Below are 15,976 nucleotides of genomic sequence, written 5' to 3'. Positions count from 1 at the left end.
ATGGCAAGCACAGCTTTTGATGGTGATGGTTTATGAGTATCCTAATTTTGTGTTTATACTATTATAACATCCTTTCTGATCTTCAGGGTATGGGTTAAAAAGTCATGTCCGAACACACACTGGTGAAAAGCCTTATCGGTGCACAGAAGAAAATTGCACCAAATCATTTAAGACTTCAGGAGACCTGCAGAAACATATCCGAACCCACACAGGTACTACTATCAGCCATTATTTTTTTTGTTAATTCACTTAGGTGGATTTTTTTTTTTCTCTTTGATCATTCTGTGACTTTATACTTACGAAATCAGCCTGTGTATATTCTCTTTCTGAAGCCCAGTGAGCTCAACAGCATTTCAGCATGGTAAGCATTTACTGCAAATCCAGCATGCTTTTCTTGGAAAAAGTGCTTAAGCATTCACACTGCTATTGCAAATGCACTAACTTTTAGGAATGCATCACTTACATTGGCACTGTGTCATCTGGTACCTTTACAATTTCATTTGCAGCTGTAACAGAACAAGGAACTTTTCCTCAATAATATGGCTCGCCTTTTAGAAATGGCATCAGTGTTCTTAAGTTTTGATGCTTTAAGATAACTTGCATGCCAGCTTCACGAAGGTTGATAGTTCTGAGCTTGTTGTTATCCTGATTTCCCTTCTCTTCTTGCAGCAGAAAAATGAACAAAAATATCATAGAAAACCAACTGTTATTAAAACTTCCAAATGCATTAAAAAAAAAACCCTTATGTTTGGTCTAAAAAAAGATTCATTTAAAAGCCAAACCACAAATAAATTCTAGACAGCATACACTCCACTCCACAGAACTCTATGGGTGCACACACATGTAAACAAGTTTGCACAATGTCTCCTTTGCTCCTGAGATCTCCAAAAAAAACCCAAACAAAAAAAAACTCTTAAATGTGGGAAGAATAATCTATCACATACTAACCTATTCCATTAAGTATATTTACTTGCCTGCTAGAACACCGACAAGTTTTTCCACTGAACTTTCTGAATCTTAGTAAAAAACAAAAAAAGAACAAAAGAAATAGGTTTTCCTCAGATTAAAAAGAACAATGCAGGGGGGATAAAAGCAGGCAATAAAAATTATAAAAACTCAAGATTACATTGAGATAATTCTACTTTCTTGGACTTCTGCATTCAAAAGCCATCTGTTGCAATTAGTGCTATCTTGATGTTAAGTTGTCATCAGGATGAAGACATAAAGTGTCATCTGTTTTCAGTTCTAGAAGAGAACTGTTTGACATTGTTATGTAGTACATCAAGTACAGACTATGAACTGAAAGATTTCTGTAGTATGGACAACAACTTGATTAGCTGTAGACTGTTTTCTTTAATTCTTTATGGCCATAGAAGTTGTATGGTAATTTAATAGCTTTAATCTAATTTAGCAGTTGAGACAAAAGACTTGAGCCAGCCCTATGTAACCATTTATCCGTTTGAATAATATTAATAATACAGTCACAGACTCCCAGCAGTCCAGGGGCCAGAGTTCAGGGGTGTCTTTTTTTAGATTTATGAGTAGTTGCAGGAAGCCAAAGCATGAGAAGAAAATTGCACCAAGTCCTTTGTGCAGATGGATGGAGTAGTGTATACTCATACCCTATGCAAGCTGCAACAGTGCACCCAAGGGAGGCAAGTCTGGGCTCTGCCCACTCTCTCCCATGGCTCTATAACCTTTTCGTTCCTTTATCATTAAAGCAGGGTTAACGTTTTCTTCATTTTCTGCCTGTTTTAACCAAAAGTTATTTTTCCCTCTCTTTCAGTGGCAACCCAGTCTCACTTTCTGTTGCCATCAAATGCTTGCCTCGGGGTCCTCCATGACTTCCCTAGACATAATACTATTCTGGTATTAGAAAAGCTGGTGTGGATGGTTCCTCATAGCTGCTGTGGGGTTCTGACTTGCATTGCGTTTCTAGAGCTAGAAATCTGTCACCTGGAAACAAGTGGCTTTTCTAACAAGTACCTTAGAAACTTAAAAGGCCGACTTCACCAACCGGTCGGATGACATTCTTGCGGGCGTTCTTTAAGAGCAATCTGTTGTGGTTTCTAATGCAGGGTCTGTTGTTGGGTGGGGTTGACTCTGCAACCCTGCTCCTTTCAGGCATGATTTGCGGTCCTATGCTGAAGCAAGGGTTAGGGGAGCCATGGTAACACAACACTGAGGCGTGCACGCTCAATACACGCACACTGCCTTGGCAAGAAGCTGAAAAACCTTCCCGAAACAGCTGCCCTAAGGAGTGAATTACAGTTTCCTCTGCCAAGGAGCTAACTACTTTGGAGTTTTGTGGTATTAATGTCTCTATCAGGACTTCGTTTTTTATTTCTGTCTCTAAGTACTTAATGTTGTATCTGTAGTGGTAATCTGCCCTCTCTTGCTCTCAGATTCTTCTCGTTGGTAAGCAGTACAGTAGGTGGGATGTACTTAGGTCTAGGACGTGTGAAATTACAACAGGACAGCATGTCAGGTGGCTCGCACTTCTCCAAAGTTAACCCCCTTAACTCTTTCCCTCTGTGTGCTTTGATAGATCTGAAAGGTCAGGGGTATTGGGGTATTAGACAGGGGTTGGCCTTATCTAGTGTTCATGGTGAAATGTTTTGGTGCAATGAGGTAAGTTATTGTGCTTAAATTTATATTACACAAATAGACTTATTTTAAAAAGAACCTGTATTTGTGATTGCTTTGGTTTTGGGGCTTGAAACTTGAGTTTCAGGGCTGTCTCTCTTTAAAAAGTTGGTTCTTCTTGTGTAAGGTTAAGTGCTTTCTATAATGAGTTTTACTAATCCATTTGTATCTTGGTTATATGCTAAATCATGAAGGGTTTTTTTTCATTTTATGAATTACAATTGACAAATGTACAAATGGTATGATACACTTGTTTTGAGTGATGTATGTATGAATTGGGGGAGGTGTTAAATATATGTTAGAATATGGACAATGTGGAAGCTAATCCAAGCAACTGAGTCTGGTTTATACATCATAAAGTACTAATCTAAATGCTTCATAATTTAGCTTACAGATTGTATGTTTTTCCTGAATTTTGCCAGTTTTGGCTAAACAGTAGAACACTCCACAGTGGCATGTTTGTGGTATTTCTGACTGAGGGTCTCAAAGAGAGAACATTCAGTCTAAGTGTAACTTAGGATTTTTGTTCTTTTATAACTTTTGCATGTATACCTTTTCTTTTCTTTCAGGTGAAAGGCCCTTTAAGTGTCCATTTGAAGGATGTGGCAGGTCATTCACAACATCTAATATTAGAAAGGTTCACATCAGGACACATACAGGCGAAAGGCCTTATTACTGTACAGAGCCAGGATGTGGGAGAGCTTTTGCCAGTGCAACTAATTATAAGAATCATGTGAGAATACACACAGGTATATGAGTGATGTTTTGTATTTTGAAGTGCGATCTGCTTGGGAAAGGCTGTGTCATTCTCCTTGTGAAACACTGTTTTGGTGCATTGTAATTGGGTATAGTCATGTTTCTGTGACCTGGCTTGGTACTTTTGTTTGGGCCTCATCTCCCCTCAACTGAGGATAGGTAAGCAGTTAGGTTTTCTGCCTTGCTGTAAAGGCAGAATAATTTTGGTTTGGATACAAAGTTCTTTAAAACAAATGCAAAACCTTGTCTTCAGTGGACATTGGGCTAAATTCTTAATATGCTTCTGGGGCTTGCCTCCGTTGTGAGCTGTTTCTTAAATAAGTAACAGTAAAGCACAAGTCTGAGCTTGACTTTGGCTCACTGGTGAGTCACCCTTTCATCCCAGTTGTATCTTCCTTGCTGCTGGAGCGGTGGTCAAAACCTTCTTTTTATAGACTGGAGGTGAAAATACTTATCCAACTTGATTGTCAGGGTTAGTCAGCAGAAATAATTGGCACAAATTCGAAGGTTCTAAAATGTAAAAGCCAGTGATAGCCATATCATCTTGGTAGCCTTATATATTTTATAGAAGCACAAACAAGTTTCATAGAGGTATGTTTTGTATCTCAGATTATCTTTTTAGTTTATAATGTAATTTGGACATTTGTTTCATTGATATTTAAATGAAAGGTGGTTTTATATGAAATCATAATTGTTTAAACATGTGCTTCCTATAGATTTCTTCAGAGCTTAAAGACTCAAAAGTAAGTGAAATTGTACTACTGCATCAACATACCTGATCATTGAGGAAAAGTATGGGGCTTCCAGTAATAAAAGAAGAAAATTCTCAATACGATGCCAAACTGACATTGCAGCTTTCAGCCTGTATCATTCTGTATTCATCAGAAGGATGTTTTAGATGGAATGATAGAGAGAAAAAAGGGCCCAACTTTTACTGGTAGTAGTTTTTAAAAAAAGATAGTGAGAGGCTGCATTGATAAACTTTGTGAGCTTGACCTTCACTGTTGCCTTTGAAGTTGAAATGTGGTTGGTAATGAAGGTGTGTCACTAAATAGCATTTGTTGACAATTTTTTCTGTACATTCTGGATGAAGTTCTCTTTATCCCTTTCGTTTTTCCATACAGGGGAGAAGCCCTATGTCTGTACAGTTCCTGGTTGTGATAAACGTTTTACAGAGTATTCCAGTTTGTATAAACATCATGTTGTACATACTCATTCCAAACCATATAACTGTAATCACTGTGGGAAAACATACAAGCAGATTTCTACACTTGCTATGCACAAGCGGACAGCACACAATGACACAGAGCCCATTGAAGAAGAACAAGAGGCTTTTTTTGAGCCACCTCCAGGTTAGAGTTTCAGTCTTTGAATCTCTTATTGTAAAAAAATGGGCTGGATAATATTTTGCTGGGTTTTTATAACCAAGGAAATGAAAGCATAGATAAAAATCTGAAGTACTTAATGAAGTTATTTAACTTCTTTGTGTAGGACTTTTTAGTGTGGTAGGCAACCTGTAAACAGAAACGGAGTAATTGACCAGATCATAAACTCATTTATAGCAGTCCTTGGGATAAGAGAAATTTGAGTTGCAGTCCTAGCAAACCTGCTATAAACATGAATGTGGGAAGGGACCTGAGAGAATCTAAAATGTTTGTTTGCAACCTACTGGATTTTTCTTAGGGATTTTTCTAAGAAAACGTGTAACACCATGGTTGGTGACAGTGTTTTGTGCAGGAGTAAAGGGCACTGCCTTGAGAAAAGGAAAATCTGTCTTTGCAGCACCCTCATACTGTGCTGGTTTTGCTGCTAATAGCAGTTTCTGTAAACTGTCCTAGAGGCAAAGATGAAAATAAGCTCATGTGCTGCAGTACTCCTGAGATTATGTTTTTCATGGTATCATGAGTATTGAATCCTATGACTATAAAATATCAGACTGAAGGAAGTACTGTGATAGGACAAATATCACTTGTCAAATTCTGATTTTTAGATGTGACTGAAGATAGGAAATACACGTGCAAACTGTTTTGGTCAGAAAAGTGGTTTTACTACATGTATGTGGGAAACTGCACTGAATGCCTCAAGCAGATTTGCTATAGTCTAATTCCTTTTAAGGGAATGATAAGATTCATTTGCTGAGGTTAAACATTTATGAAGATAATGAACTTACTTAAATCTTCACACAAAGGCATCACTGTGTTCTTCTGTATGTTTGTTAATTAATAACTTTTTTAAAAAGCTGCCAGTTGTGTTTGCATGGAGCCTCTTGTATGGAGAGGTTAACATTTAATGAATGAATTAGAAATGTTTGTCACCATTTTAATATTTGCTTATGAACTAAATGTGTATTTTCTTTATGTGTAGTATTTATGTGTGTTAAAACTCATTGCTAAAAGATTATACCCTGTGCTCCCAAAGCAACAGACTTTCTGACTTGCTTTTGCTACCTTTCCTTCTTTTATTTTTCTCATCTTTCCACTATAATTCTTCCATTGCAGTGTTTAAAACCTTCAAACCAGGCTGGCACTTAATCCTTGTCATTTGCTTTCCTGGCAGCATTCAGAGTATGTAAACTATCCTCTTGCCTTCTTTGTATCAAATAGGTCAAGGTGAAGATGTTCTCAAAGGCTCCCAGATAACCTATGTGACAGGTGTAGAGGGAGAAGATGTAATTTCTGCACAGGTTGCTACAGTTACTCAGTCAGGATTAGGTCAACAAGTAGCACTAATATCCCAGGACGGAACCCAACATGTAAGTAACCACAGTGTTAAAGAGCTGACAAAAATATGTTGAGAATCGAGGCAGGTGTTTGCAGATACTCCATGTGCTTTCTAAAATCAGTTAGGGTTCTTGATAAATAGGTACATGGGTTTCTTAAGGAAAGAAGCTTCTTTGGAGCTGGATCAGGATATGTTTAGGGTTTGGCCTCTAGTGGAATACCTAAATTAAACTACATATTCTGACATCTCAAACTGTATTAATACAAAGCTAGATTTTTTTTTTGGCTATACTTGTTATCTTTGTCACTCTTTAAAGTAGGCATGGGCTATTTTAACAATTGTTATAGATACAGCCTAGTTTCTGTGGTTTCTTAGAATTCCCTGATTAGTCTATTAATATTTGATGGTCATCTTCACGGTTGTCTTGTCTGCACACACTTTGGGTGGGTGGGAAATCTTTCTAGTCTAGGTGCCTGCTTTACTAGCTATTTGGTAGTGTGCAGCTCTTACCATTTCTAACATAAACAAGAGGTTAAGGAATGCTTTGATACTACCTCCACTTGAAAATTCCCATGGATATATTTTTTTAAGGATTTCATAAGAAATGTCATTGGGAGGGGATTTCAACACAACCGTTTTGTTTAGCTGTGGCAATGTATCGAAGGCATATGGGGAAAAGTTTATATCTCACCTAGAAAGGTAGATGAAATGCCATAACATATGAAAGATATCTTCTAAATTCAAATTGGAAATGAAATATTAAAGGAGGCTGTTATATTGCCAGCCCTGAACATTGCACCTATACTAAGTAACTGGCATTTTTACCCTCTAAAATGAAGGCCTGCAGAAGCCATGACATGGAGTTCTCGCATTTATTTAAATTATCCTTCAGCTTGACTTTAGTTCTGGGATGTTTTATTACCTTGTAAATCAGACATCAAATCACGTATCTGATGCCCTAATGCGTTTATACTGGAGACATCAGTAATTTATATCATTAATTTTTTATGAATTGTTTATTCATGGTTTAAATTCTAAGCCCTCATAGGCCTCTTCAGTACTTCCATTAAGATAAAAGTATGTCAGGTGGTACTACCTTGAGTCACATTGTCCATTGTGTAAGACACATGCATAGATAATCTATCATGCAGTTATTTGGGATATGATCTTATTAACTTGGAGTTGTAGATTCTGGGGGCAAGTATGCATCCTTTTTCTTATTACTGAGAGCCATAATTTTATTTCTGTAAACAGATAAGTGTGTCTGAAAGGTTATGGAATATTAGAACCCAACCAGTAAGAGGAATGCGATGAGGGCTTTTTGTCCAAAATGGGGACTTGGCCAAAGAGTGATGGTGATTCTCAAGGAATGCATAAGCATGCTGGTCAGGAAGTGGAGTAACGGCTGCTAGATCTTTTGGCCAGTATGTTACTTGTGATCACGGCTTAAAAATTTTTTTCCTCACTATTACAAACAAGTTGCCTTTTTGTTCTGGATTGCTACACATTTTGTTTCAAATGAAGAAATTGAACTAGCAGGAGTATTCCTGCTGAGCCAACTAGCAGGAATTTGTTTGATAAATGCTATTACACTTCAAATGTATATCATTGTTTTGGTTTTTTTTCAAACCTTACTTAAAAACATATGTTATGTTGCCGAAAGCTAAGACTCAGGTATGACTTGAGCAGCAATCAAACCTTCTTTTTGTTACTTCAGGAATTATTTTGTGTTTCAGGTCAACATATCCCAGGCAGATATGCAGGCCATTGGCAATACTATCACTATGGTAACACAAGATGGCACCACCATCACAGTCCCTGCCCATGATGCCGTCATCTCTTCTGCAGGAACACATTCTGTAGCGATGGTTACTGCAGAAGGCACCGAAGGACAGCAGGTAAGATACTATCCTGTGTACATGTGTAATGTTCCTTTATAAGATGATATAAAATAGGCGCCTAAGCCATCACAGTTCTGTCATTCACATAGATTTAACTAAGTAAAGCAGTTTTCAACACCTGGCTATAGCATTCCTCTCATAAGAGTACGATATGTTCTACTTCAGTGCTATACATCAATATATGGCAGAATGTTTTAAAAACAATTGGGCACCAAGAAAAAATTCTGAGGTACCAGTCCGGTAATTCATTTAGGTGTATGTAAAATAAGACCTAGAAATGCTAAGCGTTTTGCCCAAAGTCAGACAGTACATGAGTGGCAGAGCTAAGAATAGAATCCAGTACAAACTGTAACTTTATCACTTAATATTATGGGACTGTAATTTATTTGGCAGATAGGAAACATTTGTGTAAGTATGTATTTGCAGTTTTGTTTTTAATATACAAATACAATAGCTATTTTTTTTAGTAGAAATATAGTGATATAATTTTTAATCTTTAAGTTAAAATGCATTCCACTGTTCTAAAAATGCACCACATTAAAATGAAGATACTTATTAAGCACCATGCTCTGTGTGTATAATCACAGGCTTATAGGCACATTTATTGAACTTCTGTGCAGTTCTGAGGATATTTATATTTTGAGAGCTAATAGGTAACTTTGAGAACACAGTGATGGCAACCTTTCTTAAAAAATGTATCTTTCACACAATACAATTATGCTCATGAATAATCACAGCTTCAAATTTAACTTTAACTTTGAAGATAACTGTTGTATGAGGTCAGTAACGGTAACAGATATGTCATCCAGTTGATTCTCTTCCTTTGGTCTTGAAGGTTGCTATTGTGGCTCAAGACTTAGCAGCATTTCATAGTGCATCATCAGAAATGGGACATCAGCAACATGGGCACCACTTAGTGACAACAGAAACTAGACCTGTTACATTGTTGGCTACATCCAATGGAACACAAATTGCAGTACAGGTGAGATGGTGATAAATGTTTTTTTTGAGTGTTTCTTACTTCTAGAGCTAGAAGCTCCTAGTCATGTAACAAAATGATTTGAATAAGCTTGGCTCCCCTGAAAAAATAGTCCATAACCATATGATCTCATAGTTTAAATAATATATAGGGTTAGGAAGAGGAATAATAAGCACCTGATTTTCCAAATCTACTTGTAGAACTTCCAAAAAAGGGGGAGGTTAGGGGAGGGCCAAACTTCAGGTCAACTGAATTGTTCATGGGGTCACAGGTTTTCAGTGGAAAAGCGTTTTCATTCATCCTTCAGCATTACATATAGAGCTGATACATATAAAGCCAAACTCTCACGGGTAAATTGCTATGAACTTATACAGATAAAATTACTGAGTTTGTTATTTGAGCCTTGAAATGCTAATAGCGAAAAAGTGTAAACAGTTATATAGAAAGATTAATAATCAAAAATCTCTGGAAATAGTAACCTTCTGTTTATGTGTCAAACCAGCACAGTACAAGCAGCAGTCTCTTGTAAATAGTTCCTCACATTGTCCAAACACTGTGATGAAAGAGTAATTTCTAGGTATGAAAGAGTTTAGTTTAAATTAAATTAGGCCAATTTAAAAGAAGGTGGAAACCAAGCACAAATTAAGCTTTTATCTCGAAAGTAACCGAAAACAAAACCTAGACAAGTGTTTTCATGAATAGTTTATTCAGAGGGAAGCTTGGCTTGACTGGAAGGTTGAACGAAACTTCTAGCACAAACGATGGCCAGTATGCTACCTTACTTGAACATTAAATTAACTATGTGTATATTTTATTTTTGTTACATATGATATGATGGTAGGTTAATAGAAGCTTTTGGAAATTTTAAACGTGGAAGATACAGTATTTTAAAAATTCATCTCTAAATGACATTGCAGTCAAGGGTCAAATAAATGACTGAAGGATCTTAGGGAAATTGCCACTCCAATGACAGAAGTAAATTTTAAACTCAAAATAAAATAAAAGGAGTTGAATTACTTTAAATTTTGGGTTGCATGATAGTATCGGTCTTGCAAAGTGCCTAATACTTTTGATCCACCTCATAGCCCTCTTGATTCTGTGTTTAACTATGTGCATAAATAAGAAGTTCAGTGGGAATGTATTGAAGCTACTTTTGTATTCAAATTTACTGTGGAATTGGGACTCAACACTTTGTGGGTTTGATCTTATTGTTGTCTGGGTATCACCACAGACACACATTTTGTTCTAGAGAACATGGACAATCGCGGGAACCATACATCCTGAAACAGTATACAATTAGGAGAAGGATAATTTTCATGGAAGGGAGTTGAGTATATGCAACTGTCTTGAATATGGTTTGCATGATGGGCCTTAGCTCTGACAAATACCAATATAAAAGAACATCATTGTGGCTATGCAGAGAGCAGATGCTCAAGAGAGTTTCTAAACAAATCAGTATTAAGCAGTGTAAGTTAAGGTTCTTGGAAATAGCTTCAAATAGAAAAGGAAATGCAGAAAATGCACTCACAAATTTCATTTCCAGGGGGTAAAATATACTTTGCCTGTGGAAGTAACAGCAACTTAAGTCTGGTTCCTTCAAACTGTTCGTATTCACTGAAACTAATATGAGGTCAAAACCTTTGAGCATTTGAGTCTCAGGATTAATGCTGCAGTCTAAGTGTATGTATGCATGGTACTACTTAAGAGCTCAGATTGAAAGGAATTGTGTTAATATCTTCAAGCAGAGAGATTGTTATTTTCCCCTTTGTTAAATGGAAAATAGCAAGTCAGATGCTGATTGAAGAGCAATGAAAGTCGAGAAGCTCATAATTCTGAACTCCTGTCTTTTGTGCTAAGTTGGCAGTAATCAAAACTGCATGTAAGAGCCTATCAGAAGGCAACTGTTTGCATGAGAGGAAGAAAAAAAGTAACTTGCATCCTCAGCAGTGTGTCCTTTGAATGAAAGGAAAACATAGGCACTCTCTGCACATGCCCCTCTTTTGTTACCAGCAGTGAAGCTTTTGGTGGAAGTATCTTTATATTAATTAAACTTAAAATATACAATACAAATAAAAGAGAGGATTCAAAATTAAAATATTATTGATTATTCCTGAGTTCTTGATTGTTTCTCTTTTGTACTTTGATACTAATAAATTAATCCATTTGGTTTCTAAATACTGATAAAGCCAGTAGCTTGATAGCCAGATTGAAGTCCTAAGGAGGTGGTAACAGAGCTCTTCTTGATTTGAGTGGCTCCAGAATGTGATATCCAGTGACTGTAAAAACAAGTTACAGACAATATTTAGAACTGTCCCGTTAGGTCTATCCATCTGTCAGATAATCTGGTTTTACTTTGCACAGTCTCATGCATCTTTCTCCCGAGCCAATAGGAAATGGCCAGCTTTACGTTTTTGTTAGGTTGAGGTTGTCTTCAGTGTTCCCATCACTGGATGTATGTGCATGTTGTACATATTATAAAACTCCATGGATTCTTTCCCAAAATTGTGTCCAGTTGTCTTTATTCAGGGTTGGTTGATGTTGCTTCTGACAGTGCCAGATACATTGATGGCCTTGTAGTTGCAACTGCAAGATAATCTTCTCTCTAACTACTGTAGAATTGAATAGTGTCATCATGACTGCTCTGTTATACAGTCAGGATTCTGCAATAAGTATATACTTTTTATATATATTAGTGTCATATGGTGTTCCAAAGAGCTGACTTTCTGCAAGAAAGTTAAGAAAAATGAAGATGTTTGTTTGCTTTACCAGTGTTAAATGTAATTCAACAGCTACCATGACTTTTGAAAGCCTTATCTTAGCTTTGTTACATCTGCCAAGTTGAAATATCATCTACTTTGTGTGTCATGAAATGTGTTTACCATGCAGCAGTTCTTTGAAGAAAATGTATTCGGTAGACACACAGAAACTGAGTTTAATCTGCTATCGGAAGCTATCTTAATTGTCATGCTGATTAGATAGCTGCTGGTATATATTACCCAGAAGAGGTGTGACAATACTGATCACACTTACTTGTGCTAAAGTATTGATCCACATCTAGATCTTTGATTTATTTTCTTTTTTTTTTTTTTTAACATTTATATCCATATGTAACATTTTGGATTTATGTATGTTTGAATGCATTTGTTTCAGCTTGGAGAACAACAGTCTCTGGAAGAAGCCATTAGAATAGCCTCCAGAATACAACAGGGTGAAACACCAGGGATTGATGATTAACTTCTAAAACTGCTACAGAACAATAGAGTGAAAGGTATTTTATTTTCAATCAACAAAGGTCCATGCCAGCAGCAACCCATAAAAACTTTGAAGTTCCCCGCTCATTGATACTGTGTACACGTTTTATGCAAGAGCGAAGAACATTTTGTAAGTTTTGTGTACCTAACCCTTGGAATGGACTGACATCATCTACTTCCAACACTTGTATATTCAGGAATATGGAATTAGGATTATATAGTAAATTTCCTTGTTATCCTTTCATCAGATTTCAGACTGGTCTACAAGCAAGTGAAAAATTAAATGGAAGTATTGGAATTAATTTTTAATGTCACGTACAAATAATGAAGGCATTACTGAAGATTTCAAATTTTTAAAATACTATTAAAAACCATCATTTCAGGAACCCTTACAAGTAATAGAGATGACAAAGCCTTTTAAATTGCATTCCATAAATGGAAAAGTCTTGGATCTTGAGCCCACTGTAAATCTTCGTATTTTGATTTGTTTCATACGGATTTGAATACTCTTTAGATTATCCACCCCATCACATTCACTGTAAATACAGACTGTTAATGCTGGAAGTGCTAATTATATTATCTTTAAATTGGATTATGTACAAAGGAGAAACTTTGGTTGTTCAATATTAAAGGAAGTAAATCTAATGATTTTGTTTCTTTATGTATTTTACTTAAGATGTTACTCTCAAATTATTATGCAATAAAATATAGCAAGATTGTATTGTCTAGATAGGATGATATTGTCGTGTGACGTACTGTTTTACTTTTTAATGAGACTGAAGTTCAAATTATTTATTTACGGCCTTGTATAAATTTTTCCAAAGTCTATTTATCATAAACTTAAATTTTTGACATATTAATTTTGATCATAATCCACTATAGTGTATTAAGTAATTAGTGTTAATAGTTATTTTAAACATTTTAAAACACTACAAGAATTATTAAAATAGTAATTAGTCAACCAATTTTGACTAAGTAAACTACCTGTTTTCAAGAGGAATATTTTCAAATGGTGCATTTGTGGCATAAGTACAAGTACTAATAGTCTATTTTCAACAGTTCTGAGTGCCTGCTACTACCATTCAGTACCTAGGATATGCTGATAATTAGTGCTTTTGAAAATCAGGACACAAGTTACTAGAAAAAAGGGATTATTAATAATGATGTAAGTACAATGCTCCTCTCCACCTATCATTCTGTAAGGGAAAAAAATCCGTTGTAGATATGTCTAACACATACAGTAAAACAGAACTTTAAATTTTTTTATATGAAAAAGTGTCTTTACTCTTGTCTTGTTAAGTAAGCTTGTTAAGCAAGTTAAAATTTTTTGGCTTCATGTAAGATTCAGTGCTTACTTTAGATGACTGTCAAGAGCACTTCTGAAACTGAAGCCTCACCTTTTACCTTCTCAAGGGAAGGATTAAACATCTTCTGGATGAAGCGTTAATCAAGTAATCATTTTATAAGTATTGTGAGGTACACATTTTACATAAAAAGTTAAGTCCGTAACTATGTACCTTGCGGTATTTGACCTCAAAAAGGCCAAGTTTGAATAGAATGAAGCTAATTTATTGTGAATTACTGTATCAGTGTGGGTTGCAGCCTTTTATGTTTTTCATACAGACGGCCAACTGAAAAGTGCAGTGAAAGAATACACTACTGTGGGATAGGTGTGGACGAAGCAAAGACTGTTCTCCGGATCCATTACAAAGTAAAACTTGGAAACATTGAGGTTGTCTGTAATTTTTGTATAGGATTGAGGCTGCTTGCTCACTTAGGTGCCAGTTTTCCTGAAGTAGTGTAATTTTTGATATCCCATGGAGATAAATGTACTATGCAAGGAGGATTAACTGCCTGTCAACTAGATCAGTTTCTTAGTATTTATCACCTTTTAGAAATTAAAGATGTATCATTTGACATAACCGTTCAAGGGTTTTTTTCTTAAATTTCATTGCTAATAGTTTCCGGAAACGGTGGCTGGAATGATGGCTTTGACTTAGCAAAGAAATAACTTCAGTTCTTACTTCTTCTCGTTTCCCAGGACACTTTCTGACCACTGTACAACTGTGAGTATTCTTTCCTCTTTCATACTAGTTGATTTGCTGTAAGGCATTCAGAACTAGCTCAGTCAGGAAAAGCTGCAGTATTTTTTAAATTATTTCTCTTACTGGTATCTTACCAGTTATTCTTGCAAAACTCCCAAGTCAAAGGTTGTGCTTCCATGTTGTGCTAGCTACCCCTATAAAGGAAAACATAACTTACTGAATAAATAAGCCAGACTGACTTAGACTGCTTAGTGTTTAAAGAGAAGCTGAGGTGATTATATGCGTCTTATCTGTGAGGCCTGTATTCATCATAGACTTGTTTTCAGGGTGGAGAGATCTGTGTGACTTTTCTGCCCTGCTTCCATTCAGACCAGAGTGGAAGGGAGCTGTTTTGGTAAGCTGATGCTCCACGTTGGTGTCAGAAGGACCTGTAGTGGAGATGAGTGAGGACGAAATCGGGTTAGATAGATTAGTGAAAAGGATTTCAGGAGGAGGAAACAAAGAATATGATAAAAAGGATTGGGCATTTGGCAGTAGAAATCTCTATCCTTTCCCCATAGATTTTACTCCTCTTTTTGAAAGTTCTGTCTCAAAGGGAATAATTTGGCACACTAGAAGGAAATAATTTGTAAAAGAGGAATCCTATACACTAAAGCAACTCAGTATATCACTTCATTTTACAAATTGGCTCCCACATTTCCAGCATTCCCAGTCACAATTATTCTTTCAGATTTGAATTCCAGGCCTACACCAACTCCTCCCTTAAAGGAATAAAAACAAAACCTCTCTAGACTTAGCAGTCAACTTTTCCCTTTTAAATGTTTCTACAGTTTTTCACCACTGTGGGCTTTGCTTTTCTTTACTGTAGTTCAGTGCCTCTCCTGATAGTAAAAAGAGAGAGGCAATTATTTTCGGTGCTCCAGGCTGATGACCTATTGTGCCAGACACACTGCGCATAACAATAGGACAGTTTTTACCCTAAAGAGCTAATGCCAAAGCACACATGAATAGGCTGACGCTGGAAGAGTGTGTTTTTATAAGAGTAAATCCTGAAGCCTGACAACCAAGTTGTAAACAGCCCTAATCCCTGATGGTATAATTAATCTCAGCAACCGATCAGCTGACCGATACCAGAGATATTCAGGCACAGTGTGGGAGAAAAGGCATGTGGTGTCTGCTTAGCACACAAGAGAAGGACAGAGCTGATAGTCCAGATAAACAAAATGTCTGTGCTTGGAAGGCAGTTTCCTAAACTTTATTCTAGTTCCTAACCATCATAACCCCTCAAATACTGCTGGGAGTAATCTGTTTGACTGGATGCTCTGGTTTCTGTGATGATCATGCTGTTCTACAATACAGAAAAATCATTGCATGCTGTGTACTTCTCAGAGTGCAGAGTCAGGGAGCCTTCCCCAGAGACAGGAAGCTATTTAATCGGTATTTAGCCACCAGGAAAAGATGGTACGGAGTAAAGATGTGATCAAGAGTGTTTCTGAATCTGGCAACTTCAGCACTACAGCTGTTGAGGTTAGTCAGATTGCACACCTTAGGTTGACCATAGCTTCTACTTGCCAAGATGCAGAAGTGCCCTATAACAAACCTATTCCAGTCAGTCTTAGTTTGTCATTGAATGAAAACAATTAAATGTTCTGTAAAATTTTCTGTGTAATTTTCAAA

At 36.5% G+C, this 15,976-nt stretch overlaps 1 protein-coding gene across 3 annotated transcripts in view; it reads left to right on the top strand.

The window, feature by feature from the left end:
• ZNF143 (zinc finger protein 143) overlaps positions 1–14,176 on the top strand; it is a 42,796-nt gene extending 28,620 nt beyond the window's left edge. For all 3 annotated transcript variants that reach the window (XM_076344017.1, XM_076344015.1, XM_076344016.1), the window contains exons 10-16: positions 87–212; positions 3,216–3,395; positions 4,527–4,754; positions 6,006–6,154; positions 7,860–8,021; positions 8,860–9,006; positions 12,154–14,176. In XM_076344017.1, the coding sequence (XP_076200132.1) occupies positions 87–212; positions 3,216–3,395; positions 4,527–4,754; positions 6,006–6,154; positions 7,860–8,021; positions 8,860–9,006; positions 12,154–12,237 (1,076 nt within the window). In that variant the 3' untranslated portion in view covers positions 12,238–14,176. The remainder of the gene's footprint in view (positions 1–86; positions 213–3,215; positions 3,396–4,526; positions 4,755–6,005; positions 6,155–7,859; positions 8,022–8,859; positions 9,007–12,153) is intronic.
• Positions 14,177–15,976: the final 1,800 nt, after the last annotated feature.

The sequence above is a fragment of the Aptenodytes patagonicus genome, chromosome 7 (genome assembly GCF_965638725.1).
Source record: "Aptenodytes patagonicus chromosome 7, bAptPat1.pri.cur, whole genome shotgun sequence".
NCBI classification, from domain to species: Eukaryota; Metazoa; Chordata; class Aves; order Sphenisciformes; family Spheniscidae; genus Aptenodytes; species Aptenodytes patagonicus.
Note: the sequence above shows the minus strand (reverse complement) of the source record. Positions and strands in the feature narration are given on the sequence as shown.